Below are 12,401 nucleotides of genomic sequence, written 5' to 3' on the forward strand. Positions count from 1 at the left end.
TCATTTGAAATAAGCTGAGTGACAGATGCTATGATTTGTGTATATCAAGGGAATCCAGCATGTAATTTTCATATGAAATGACCATACCACATCTGGTCTAGTTTTCAGTTTATTAAGTTTTTAACTGCGCTACATGCATACCACCATCTGGCTAGATGAGGCACTGCACAAAACAAATAAGTCAATAAGATCGTCACCTTCTACAGCTAGTCATTTAACCCCCCCCCCCCCCCCAAAAAAAAGAGAAATTATACTAAAATAATAGTTTGGAACGCTTAAAACTTGTCAGAAATTATGAATAAGAACTATGGGAAATATGAAATGAAGACCCTGTTTTATTGTCTTTTGTTATATTTACACAACCTCTCTCTGTCGATTTTTTTAAGTCAGAAAATCAATTTACAAGTTGCATCTGGCTAATTAAAAATTAATTATTGCAGCATTTCCCAAAAATTAAGCTCTCTTTTTATATATATATATATAAAACCTTCTATGTTTAAACATAGGCTGCTCAGTCTGCAAATAACAAAAATAATATTTAAAGTAGAGGTGGGAAAAGTAGGAGCCGGACCAAATTGCACACGGCTAAACAGAGTAACCGACGCCAAAATGGCATCACGACTGACGCTCCGCCTTCTTCTCAGCAGTCCTTGCTTGACTGGCTACTCTGACTTGTTGGAGGCGGGCTTCTCCTCAGCTGCAGCGCTCTGATTGGATGTTTTGGCTTTTTCCTTTTTATCTTTGCTGTCAATCAGGGCATGTTCTTGTCTCACCAACTCCTCCAACTCGGCCTTTAAGACAGAAGCATCAGTACACGCTGGGTGAAGCAAAAGGAGATGTGGGTGTCGATTCCAACCTAAATATCACTGCGTGAACTCAGAAAGAGATCAATGTCTTGCAATTAGTGTGAAAATTATCCAGTTCTTGTGCTTGTGCGTGTCTGAGCAATTGGAATTCACCATTACCTTCCAACCAAGCAAGTCTGCAAGTGCCATGCAGCCATCGTCACAAGTGCTCAGGTACGCCACATCCCTAAGACCAGGACGTAGCCAGTGTGAGAATACACACACATACACTGATGGTCACTACACCAAAGGCGATAATATTTTTATTGGCCCAGAGATGTCACATGGGTGGGTATTTTTGTGTAAGCACACGAGTGGTTTTGGCAGTCTAGTAATAGTTCTATATTAATTAACGTGCACTATTTTCACTAGTGGTACATATGTACTTTATTAAACATGTGAATATAAAACTTGTGTGACTGTTTACTCATAAATAAGCAGCCATTCTTATTAGCATAACTTGTCCAGCTTCAGATGTTCCAGGAGCCTGTATTTTGATGGTTTCTATGGTAACTTCTATGGGACTATATTTTTTGGAGCACAACGGAACATTAAGGGATGCTAAATGAAATATTCTTTTCTGAAAAATCAACTTGAGCAGTTTATTCTGTTACTATTTTTTGTTTGTTAGCCGAGGGGGATAAACCGCATTACACCAACATGATTATCGATTATTTTCGTGTAGCCTAACACCTCACTGTGGTTTATCCTTTACCTCATTATATTTTAAGATCTATTTGCTGCAAATTTCTATTTAAAAGAAAATAATTTTTTAAATTGTATTAATTGCCCGAATCTCAGACCAACAACAAACAACCCGACAATCTCTGCAGGTTCCAGGTAGGCGAGACACCACTTTGCTCCATAAATGTCGATTTATTTTAAGACCGACACCAAGCATGTGGACTGGTAAACTCTGCTATTGCTGAACAAATATATTTACAATTAGAATTAGGAGATCAGTGGTCATTGTTGACACACCACAGCACACAACATCGAAATGTGTCCTCTGCATTTAACCCATATGTGACATCGTGACATAGCAGGGGGGCAGCTAATTCAGCGCTCGGGGAGCAGTGCCTGGGGGCGGGACCTTACTCAGGGTACCTCAGTGGTGCCTTGCTGGTCAGGGATTTGAACCAGTAATCTTTCAATTACAAGTGCGCTTCCCTAACCATTAAGCCACCACTGCCCACATATACATGCTTCAATAACTGAGGATACGGCAAAGATCCCTCACCTGTACGCTTTTTCGGAGTCGAAGTCCATCCCTCCTCCAAAGCCAAGCATCCCCATGAGGGCGTCAGACTGGCAGAGATGGGGGAGGCGGTCAGTCAGACAAAACATCAGATGCCAATGATTTATTACAGTTTATTGTATTAAAACGTGAAGCTAAGAATCCGGACCTGCCCCGTCTTCTCCATGTTAATGAGCAGCCTGGGGGTGTTTTTGGGAACTCTGTAAACAAAGGTGCAAGCTGAGGTGATCGACCGAGTACAGAATCTGCACGCGGAAACCGCATCGCAGCTATTATAGAGAGCGGGATGAAACATACGCATCCCGAAACACGGAAACACTAACGCACTGCGACCGGTCACCGAGACGAAGGAAAGGACTCACTTGCTGACCAGGGAGGCGAAGGGCTGAACCTTCAGTGAGGTTCCCATGATGATGAGGAGGTCACAGCGTGGGAAATCCTTAGACAGTGAAAAAGGAGGAGACTGTCACTCCACAGCGATGGCCAGAAAGAGGAGAAATGCAGACCTGCATATGTTAATTTATGGATTCATAACAATTCTATATGCAGTTTGAAAACTGACCCGCGCCCCCCCTTACCATCGTCATCGTACTGAAAAATCGGGCAGGCAGATTCTCGCCAAAAAACACAATGTCTGTCAAGGGACAAACAAAATGAAAGAGCGAAGGGACAGATGTGTTAACACTGAATCCAACCTGAAAGACTCAGCTAGTAACTGCCTTCAGGAAACCAATTATTGGTTCACACCTTTGTTCTCCGAGTGGCAGTTTGTTTTACTGAAACAAGTGACAGACTGGTTATGCTGAAGATGCTTTCGTACAAAGTGACATAAAGAGAGAAGAAAGCTAAGGGTTAGCACCTGAAGACGGACAGCAGAAGACACTGAAACCCTCTTCAGAGGCTAAATCTATGCAGGATCCCTTCTAACTTATATCAAGCCCTATACACCAGTTCGATGTATTGTGAATGAGCAACTGTTCATTCATGTCTATTTCATGAATGTACGCAAAGAGATGTCTGAAATATACCACGTCTTTGCTGAACTGCGATTAACCTTAAATCTAACATGTTGGTAAATGGGATATATTGGGACTGGAAAAAAAATGCTATTTTGAGTTTGGACTCACCAGGCTTGACCAAGTCGTTGCACTTCTCACACTTGGGCACCTGCTCTGAGAAGATCTTTTCTGCAGACCACAGGTTATCAAAATGGACTCGGTCAACATACAGACTTTTATAATCCTAATCTAAATAAAAGGACAACCACGTAATCTCATTTACCTAAAAAAACAGAATGACATTTAGCAAAACACAGTTTAAATGCTAATGAACATATTCAAATACATACACTTGTTTCAGTAATTCCGGTATCAGAAAACATGCAACTAATTCATTATCCTTGCGTGATCTCATTTTCTGGCTCTCACCTTTCATCCAGTCCAGGGTATACTCCTTACGGCACAGAAAGCTCACACAGTGGGAGGTATAGAAGGTCCCATGGGCTTCAACCAGGTCCTCCTCTTGTAGCCCCGCTACACGCTCCAGAGTGTCAATGTTCTTCCTCACCAATCAGAGCACAGATTAACTTCTCAGTGGCAACATGCCAGGGCTGACTAGTGCACCATCTCAAGCACATTCACGGTTAAACAAGGCCTTGGGACTGATGGTCTGGTCAACAGCGATAAAGTGACCAGCAAACTGACAATGTGAGGTGCTTATAAAGGAGACACGCTTGCTGACCTGGGAGTAGCAGCGTCTGAGAAGACCTTTGTCCTTAAGCATCCTGATGAAGTAATGACACACTGTGGGCTGGAATATATACGCAAAGCTCAGTACTTTGTGCACAGAAGCCTTCCACACAGGACTATCATGCAACAGTCCACATGCATCAGTAAAATCTCTAGGACAAGCAGACAAAACACTTAATAACCACAGTGAACCTGTAAGGGAACCTTGCCTACCTTGAATTGCCCAGGATACATCTCCTTGGCCAAGGCAAAGAATGGCTCTGGGTGTTTCTGAGTAATAACAGGGGGGAAAGGATTTCACAAGGGGAACGAAGACACGCGCGCGGATGGTACTATGACCACCACTGTGATACCTTGAAGTAGTCGATCTGGAATATGGCTTCGGGATAAGGCAGGTTGTACTTCTGCAGGTTGGCATAAAGGCCTGTCTCAGGGGAGCGGAAATCTGGGATTCCTGCAGCTGGGAGGCAGTGCAAAAAAAGGAGATGGAAGGATTCTGCAATTAGCTCATTTATGCTTCAGCTCAATGATGCAAAATGGCTAAAAACTTTAAGGAGAAATATCACAAAATTCATATTCCTTATATTGGGGCGGCAGCCTTACATGTCGATATTCCTGCGCCAACCATGCAGATTATGTCTTTGCCTGCAGGAGAACAAGAGGAATAGAGTAAGAAAGTGCTTGAGATCTATACATTTAAAAGACTTCACTCAAATAAACTGCAGCTCTACATGTCAAGTGTAGTTCTATCCAATGTCATGTCAATTTAACAAATAACTAGCAAAGTTTTTGCTAGTTTCTGTAGTTGCAAAAGAAAGCTTGTCTAAAATGAATAAAAAACTGCTCATCTAAAGTGTTGTATATTGCTGGAATTTATAGCAGCGCAATAGCATGCCTAGTCAAAGACAAACAAATATAAAAACATACAAAAGGTGTATGTGCATTGTTGGCATTGAAGTGCAGTGATACTTACATTTACCACTCTGGATGTAGCGAGCCACTCCATCTAGGGTCAGCTCATCCAAAACCTTTTCTCCAGTACCAAGGCCCAGAGTCCGGGAGAAAAGACTACGTAGAAAGTCCACTGCCATATACAACACACAGAAACACCAGGAAAACAAAAGAGAAAGACAAAAAAATGCAGTAAGTTTGTTCCTGTCATTTTTCTAATACGCCACAGCGCCCCCTAATGGTGTCTTACTCTCTGCGTCCCCAGAAACGTCGTCGTCTTCGCTGCTATCCGAAGGCTCTTCCTAAGAACGAAAAATTAACATAAAAAGAACTAGTTTAACGAAACAATGGCGTTTATGTAGCCTTCACACCCAGGTCTATTACGATAATAACTATATATGTAACACTTACATAATTTCCCCCGAATACTGACTTCAATACATCATTAACAGCACATAAATATGAGAAGTCGGTTTCTAAATAGTTTGTCACTCACCTGTAGATCGGGGGAACTAGCCTCCTTTTCTTCTGAAGATCCTGAAACAAATGCATTTATATCATCCTGCTGACATCATACTGCAATCCGCCAAGAAGAAAACTCCCTATTACCTTCTTTCCAAACCGCTTGTTTACGTTGGAAAACTCGAAGCCTATCTGAATCGAGTACGAAAAACGTTACTTGTGAAATCTAAAACTGTCATTTTTACTTAGTTCTGCATTACGTGCAAAACAGCTCAAGTACAGGTAGCTGAGCCAACAAGCTAATGGTGGCTAACAGCAAAACAACGCAGGCCGGTGCTGCCGAGCGGGGCTTCCCCGTTAAACATTACCTGGTGCATCAGACATCTATTCGCCTATTTTTAGCTACAGCACAAAGGACGACGTTAACAGGGTGGGCGCTGCAGACTTTTACCCCACCCAATGTGTCACTGGGATTTACAAGCAAGCGGCCCCGTTTGCTGTCGTCCGTCCGCGTTCACGCTCCGGAGGGAATCCCGGCGCCGGTGACGCGCTTCGGAGGTTTTACGGCAATAGGAGAAAAATTATAAACCGGAAAAATACAATTTGAGATTTTCAACTCGGGACAAGTCTGCATACATATGCACACGCATTTATATGTATTTAACGGTTTCATTGCCTTTATTACCCCAACGCTTTTGATGCAGCTAATTTTAGGTTTATAATGGAATAATATAAATTCCTAAAGCGCCGCATGCGTGGGAACTGGCAACCCTGCAAATATACTATTTACCGTAAAAGCGTATAAAACATGTTATCGATGTTATAATTCTTTGCATACAGAAAGTGAGAAACTTTGGTTATATCGTTGTGTACTTTTCTTGTCATATAATAGGTATAACAGGTACAAAATATTATATGTTAAAAAGCATTGTAAAAATACTAATACAGTGGACCCCTGACTTATGAACTCAATTCGTTCGCGAGGACTGGTTGTACTTCAAGTTGGTCGTAAGTCAAGACTATTTTTCCCATAAGAAATAATGGAAATACCCATAATGGGTTCCGAACCTCCCAAAGCACCCCTTACCTAACCTTTTCTAAATAAAAAAGGTTTGTATAATGAACGTATTTTACCAGAAATAATTTTCCTAGTGTTCTCACCAAAAAGTTATAAAATGTGCCTAGCCTACCACTCGTTGATGGCTTATCCTTTGCAAGATCTACATTTATACCCCCAGCTTTTTCCCAAATTATAGGCTCAGATAGGCTATATCACCTGCCGCCCGCCTTTCGTTTATCCACACTAACAACAGCCTTTCTACCTCGTCTAACTCTGTTGATAGTGACTTAGTAATTTGAGGTACACCTTTAGCAACGCTAGCTTCCTTATACAAATCTTTACTTTGTAAGATCGTGGAGATGGTGGATTTCGACATGCTATACATATTAGCGAGTCGGTCACACGAACGCCACTCTCATATTTCTGCACAATTTCCTTCTTTTGATTGTGAATGCTTTCTTTGCCTTCTCTTCCTTCCTTGGCTTCTTTTCTAACTTTTTTGGGGGGCATTTTGATAGCAATTAGCAAAATTATATAAAGCTCTGCAGTGACCGAAATGACGCCCACAAACAAGCATATCTGGGCTCAGACTGACGCTTACAAACGCCTCTCGGCTCTTTACAGACGCACAAGCGTTATTATTTTATTTATGTTGTTATTAGTTATAGTTAAATATTTATTTCCAAGCGTAACCCAAATTGTTCGTATGTCAGGGCGGTCGTAACTCGAGGGTCCGCTGTATATGGTTATATGTTTGTGCTACTGATAACGCGCCCGATGAAAACGGAGCTATGGTCGCACCTAAACATTTTACAGATTCTGCCGTAGTTACTTTACCTGGGTGCTCAGTTAAAGAAGTTCATCTCGGTTATCTTTTCTTTCCATGTTGGTTGTTTTTCTCCTTTAAGATAAGTTTCCCTCTTGGATGAACCGTTGTTCACTGGATTGTGGGCTTCACGGCGCTCAGTTAATGCGATTTGTTGCACACACACTCCTTCCTGTCATCTTCATTGTGATCTGATTTGAAAAGCATACTTTTCAACACGGCACGAATGACAGGCGTGAAAGACGGCAACTACGTATATGTGCAAACGCAATGAACAGATAAACATACAAAATACTTTAAGATATTGAAATGGTATTTTCTAAATATCTATCACCTAAGTGGCTGTGCGTGCAGTAATCTCAGGGATGAGAACCTGAGTACGTGTGGCAGGTGGTACCTCAGCACCACACTAGTTGGAACGGAATGGAACAGTGTAAAGTGTTTCCTGGTGGCTGGAGTGCCAGTCCTGCCACTAATCCTCAAATATTCCCTGTAAGTTGGTGGACCTCCTTATAGGGCTGGATGTAGATTAATATCATACCCAGGATGAAGCAACTGCAAAGTAGGGGCCTTTCTCAAGGGCCCAACGCAGTAGAATCACTCCTGGCATTTACGGGATTCAAACCAACAACCTTCTGATTTCTGGCACAGATCCTTAGCTGCAGAGCCACCACTCTGCTCGCCGGGCATTGCCATCTGACTAATATCCTTGCAGACTGTGAAATTAGACTTAGAATATAAAATACGCAAAAGATTAGTTTCCAGGGCAACACAACCCTAAAGGCTTTAAAGAAGTTCTCCTCTCAAAGTGATGAGTCAGTAATGTTTTAGAACAACCAACAGGTAACACTGGAATAAACCATAAATAAAAATATTGTTTGTATATTTCTGTCATTGATGCAGAAACGAAACTAAATTACAACTAAAAAACTGAACGACCTAATTGCATCCATAATTATAACTCAAACACACTGTTCATAAAATAAAGTTATATAAACCATTAATAATTATTACAATGATTTCCATTTTTCGGCACCCTTCAGAATATTGCTCATAACAGAATAAAACTAACTGAAGTATGGGAGGTAAATGCACAATTCGTTGCACTGACAACATCCAGCTGTTACAACCACACTGTTGATTGTAACAAGTTTAAGTAACTGAACTGCAGAAGTTTTGTATCCGGAAATGTGATTCAAATTTAACAGCAGTTCACTACGCTGTAAACCTAACTGTGCTCATATGACAGACAAGTTGTCTCTGGAAACATCTTATAAATAACATCGGTTCACATTTTGACAATCAGAGGGCTGACATCCTTACTGGAGTCTGGCCCACGAACAGGTAGTAGCATATAACATGAGGCTAAACTGATTGGATTTCCTTTCACTCGCTCATGTTTGTGAGTCTGTTCAGTAAATATCACAGCATGTTTCTGGTCATCTGTGTGTACCACTGTCCTGCTCATTGGTCTGTGAAAGCTCTCCAGTCTGCTGGTCACTTGTCGCCTCCATGTGAGTCTCTGCCCCGGTGGACTGCAGACCCTCCTGGTACTCAACTCCCATGATGTGACAGTGAGGGAGAACCTCCTCCAGCAAGATGCGCACCAGCCCTGGGCTCTGCAGGCGCGGGAGGGACGACAGGTCGAGTTTCCGCAGTTTCCTGCAACATAACCGGGCGCGGGACTTAGAAAGTACTTCTAATGGGATAAGCGAGGAGGATGGAACAGATTACGCTAGAAAATGCATGAGGATCACAAATATTACTATGTCACTGGAAGGAACCTTTATTACACAAGCAGATAGAGTGCAAACAAGCTTTAGGAAGTGGTCAAGGATGATGGGTGGAACATCTAGGATTATTATATTAAAGTAAATCGCTGTATGAATCACAGCCTAAATACTCTTTGTAAACCTGGAATTTAGTAAAACGGTGCAGAGGTGGAGACTTCAGGTCCAGAGAGTGCAAATTCAGATCAACATTTTGTTCCAACCAACCAGCTCAGTCCTCTGTGACTGTGACTCTTTATACTCAACTGGTTGGCTGAAACAAAACCTCGGTCTGGATTTGTACTCTCTGGACCTGAAATTTCCACCTTTGAGTCAGTGTGACAAAACCATTAAAGGTCATTTCAAAAGCATCCATTGTTCAAGGATATCGTAATAGATAATTACAGTCCTAAAATAAAGCTTGATATCAAATAATACATCTTGAAGTAACAAAAAGCCTTTAGATATCGACCAGTCTTACTAAATGCTAACCAGTAATGCCTGTTTAAAAACACGGTAAGAAAACCACTGTTCGCGTTGCCCATTGATGGAAGGTTGCAAGTTTGTCTGCAAAAATCAGAGGTACCTCAGGTGATGCAAGGCAGCAAGACCCCCAACAGACACACGAGAGCAGCCAGACAGGTCGAGCTCCTCCAAGCTGTCCTTGAATATGTGCAGGCGGGACAGGAACCAGTCGTCCACTTCAGGGCACCCGCGCAGTGAGAGAAAACGCAGTTTCTGTTGACTCACTGCAGGGTGGGAGGAACATGCATTAATTTTCCCGATTAAACAATTACTCCGATTTTTTTTGTGCTCACAGTGTGTGCATCTTATCCTGAGTTTCTTGCACGATATGCACAGAGCATTAAGAAAATGAATGCCAAAAGATGGTCCGTAGATGATTTGTAAGAGAAATAAAATATGTTAACACACATTATTACAATTCTTCCACTGATCCGGCTGCTCCTGTACTGCATACTTTACAGTGCAAGCATTTCTGTATATGATTAACATGATTGTCCATCTCATATAAGACTCTCTGTACCTTGTCTAAAAATGTCTAATTAGCTGTGGGGAGCTTATTCTGGCAGCCAGAAGATACTAATCATGGGTGGAAGCTGAGGTCTGTTTTGTGATCAATTATAAGGTGCAAAGCATTCATGTTTTACTGTCAGCACCTCTTGAGCAACGCACATGTTCCTTATACAGAAACAGAATATTTGCATCCCCAATTAGATAAGTATTATTATTGCATTTGTAACTGAGCATTAATTAGTGGTTCAACCTAACCGGACTACCTAGCTGACTCTGCGAAAGCTGCAGATTTGTAATGTGCTCTTTGCCTGACTTGTACATCATTTTGGACAGAAGCGTTTGTTTAATAAAGGTGATGTAAATATACCCAGGTTGTTAAGTCCCATGTAGTTGATCACTGTGCCACTGGCATCCACCTCCTCGATGGGGAGGTCTGAGAAATTGATGAAATCCAAGCTGAACTTCCCCTTTGCATTTGGTCTGAACCAATCCGACTGTCCCGCCAACCTGGGGGGGGGGGGGGGGGGAGAACAATAGATTGAATGATAACAGGCAAACCAAACAGTGGATTGCATTCATGTTATGGCTGCAATATCCCAGGCTCTAATTGTTGTGTAATTCTGTAGCCATAACAATTTAACACATACTCTGATACATGAGTTACCTAACATTATTCATAAACCTCACCTGAATCCTCCCTTCAGGTTCAAGATGTAAAATGCTGCTGCCGCATTGTTCCCAAACTGCTTCTGAGCATAACTGTAGTAACTGAGCAGGAAACAAATACATTTGACATTCAAACGCATGTGTGTGTTTTTGAAACGAATCAAAAAATGTTTGTTGTTGTTCCATTGACGGCGTACGTACACATTCTTCTGTTGCAGAGTCCAGTTCCTTAGCCAGGAGCTCCAGCTGACTATCGCCTCGACGTCGTGGAAATGCTGGACCAGGAGGAGGAGCATCCGGGAGCGCAGTGGCAGTGGGGTTGGTGGGGAGCTCGCTGAGCTCCAGGAGCGCCTGGCAATAGACAAACATGTCCATCCCAGACGTACTGGCCACATCTACAACCAAAGGACAGGAAACCAAAAACAGTGGAGAGAATGGAGAGAATGAATATTTGCTTGATGTTACTAGCAATTTTCATTGATCCACTAAAGGACTTTTCAATAGTGCCATAAAATAAACACGGAACTGCAAAACTGTGTGCAGCTTCTTATACAATGTAAAGACCACCATATTTCATATCAAAATGCCTGATAGCACGGTAACTATTCTGTGGTTTGCTGTGGTCATAATGATGAATGTGACGGGCAACGCTTATTTGCAGCCACACCGGTCCGTGGTACACCTTTTCATGTACTAATAAAGTAGTGGCTAATGCCTTACATGAGAAATAAGAAATTTCATTAAATACTAATCTGATGTGCACATAATAAATCGATTTCAGCTAACCTTTATAGACCGATTAAGGGCAGTTGGATAAAGTTTTCAAGAAGTTTAAAAACGTAACAGAATTAATACATGAAGGATAAACTTACCCGCATAGTAGGAACCATCTTTCCGTAAGGACATGACCCCTACAGCAAGATATGTAGGACAAACTTTGCGTTTCCTCAAAAGTCGTTTTGATTTTAATCAAACAAGACATATACTGCCACCTAATGGACATACGGTTCACTTTTCTTATACAATTCGAGAACAAAAATTATACGCCTTTTGGCTTGATCGGTTACAGATAGATAATACAAAAAAAAAATACACATAGATACAAACCTGCATTTGCACTTTTACTTCTACCAGATCATTTATCATTTTGCATTCTAAAGAATGATGTGAAGAGGCTAAAAGCGTTCTCTGTTTCTTGTGATGCACAAAATATTCTGCATATATAACTGGGGCATGTGACATGAGGGAAAGTATTTTTTCTCACGCATCAGTTTTAGTTTTTGATGGGTCGCTTTTTCAGGATGATCTGCATTGCGTATGTACGAGAGTGTTCCAGTAGATTAATAACGAAGGGCCATGCACAGAGTTTGTAAACGTGAGCGCAAATCCACGCGCGAGATGTTTGAAATTATAGATTGAATTAATTCTAATCTAAACGGTGTTCGAATAATAAGATTAATCAAGAATTAATCTAATTTAAATTATGATAAATTAATCACATCGAATGAAACTTTACTGATCTCAGGCGAACATTCTTTAATAAAGCATAGACTGGGATGAGAAACGGAACCGTTCGCAGTTATTCGCTAGATGTCTATATGTCGATAGTCTCTTGAAATGGTCACGCCAAATCGATGCCGAATAATCTAGAATTCAAACTTGGTTAAAATGGAAGTATTTTCCCTTCTATTTCATAAAACACACTTCCTTAACATGCTCATCTATAGTACAATGCAGACGTTATCTTTAAACGGAAACGGTTGTATTATATTGGATCAGAT

At 41.4% G+C, this 12,401-nt stretch overlaps 2 protein-coding genes across 3 annotated transcripts; both read right to left on the reverse strand.

Annotated features, from left to right (window-relative positions):
* Positions 1-96: 96 nt before the first annotated feature.
* sirt2 (sirtuin 2 (silent mating type information regulation 2, homolog) 2 (S. cerevisiae)) lies at positions 97-5,813 on the reverse strand. 2 transcript variants are annotated; one of them, XM_048980832.1, is made up of 16 exons: positions 5,633-5,813; positions 5,299-5,339; positions 5,053-5,104; positions 4,825-4,935; positions 4,455-4,496; positions 4,205-4,311; positions 4,065-4,121; positions 3,844-3,912; positions 3,531-3,660; positions 3,231-3,290; positions 2,682-2,737; positions 2,466-2,542; positions 2,252-2,303; positions 2,086-2,153; positions 966-1,032; positions 97-791 (listed from the first exon to the last, which is right to left on the reverse strand). In XM_048980832.1, exons 1-16 carry the CDS (start codon positions 5,646-5,648, stop codon positions 663-665), a joined length of 1,134 nt encoding a protein of 377 aa, XP_048836789.1. In that variant the 5' UTR covers positions 5,649-5,813; the 3' UTR covers positions 97-662. The 2 variants fall into 2 exon arrangements, with proteins under 2 accessions (XP_048836789.1, XP_048836790.1); XM_048980833.1 differs by lacking the exon at positions 5,633-5,813 and adding an exon at positions 5,412-5,613.
* Positions 5,814-7,959: 2,146 nt separating this feature from the next.
* Positions 7,960-11,550, reverse strand: dmac2 (distal membrane arm assembly component 2). Its single transcript, XM_048982308.1, has 6 exons — positions 11,493-11,550; positions 10,822-11,015; positions 10,642-10,722; positions 10,322-10,461; positions 9,506-9,668; positions 7,960-8,812 (listed from the first exon to the last, which is right to left on the reverse strand). Exons 1-6 carry the CDS (start codon positions 11,508-11,510, stop codon positions 8,590-8,592), a joined length of 819 nt encoding a protein of 272 aa, XP_048838265.1. The 5' UTR covers positions 11,511-11,550; the 3' UTR covers positions 7,960-8,589.
* Positions 11,551-12,401: the final 851 nt, after the last annotated feature.

This window comes from Brienomyrus brachyistius, chromosome 17 (genome assembly GCF_023856365.1).
Source record: "Brienomyrus brachyistius isolate T26 chromosome 17, BBRACH_0.4, whole genome shotgun sequence".
Lineage (NCBI taxonomy): Eukaryota > Metazoa > Chordata > Actinopteri > Osteoglossiformes > Mormyridae > Brienomyrus > Brienomyrus brachyistius.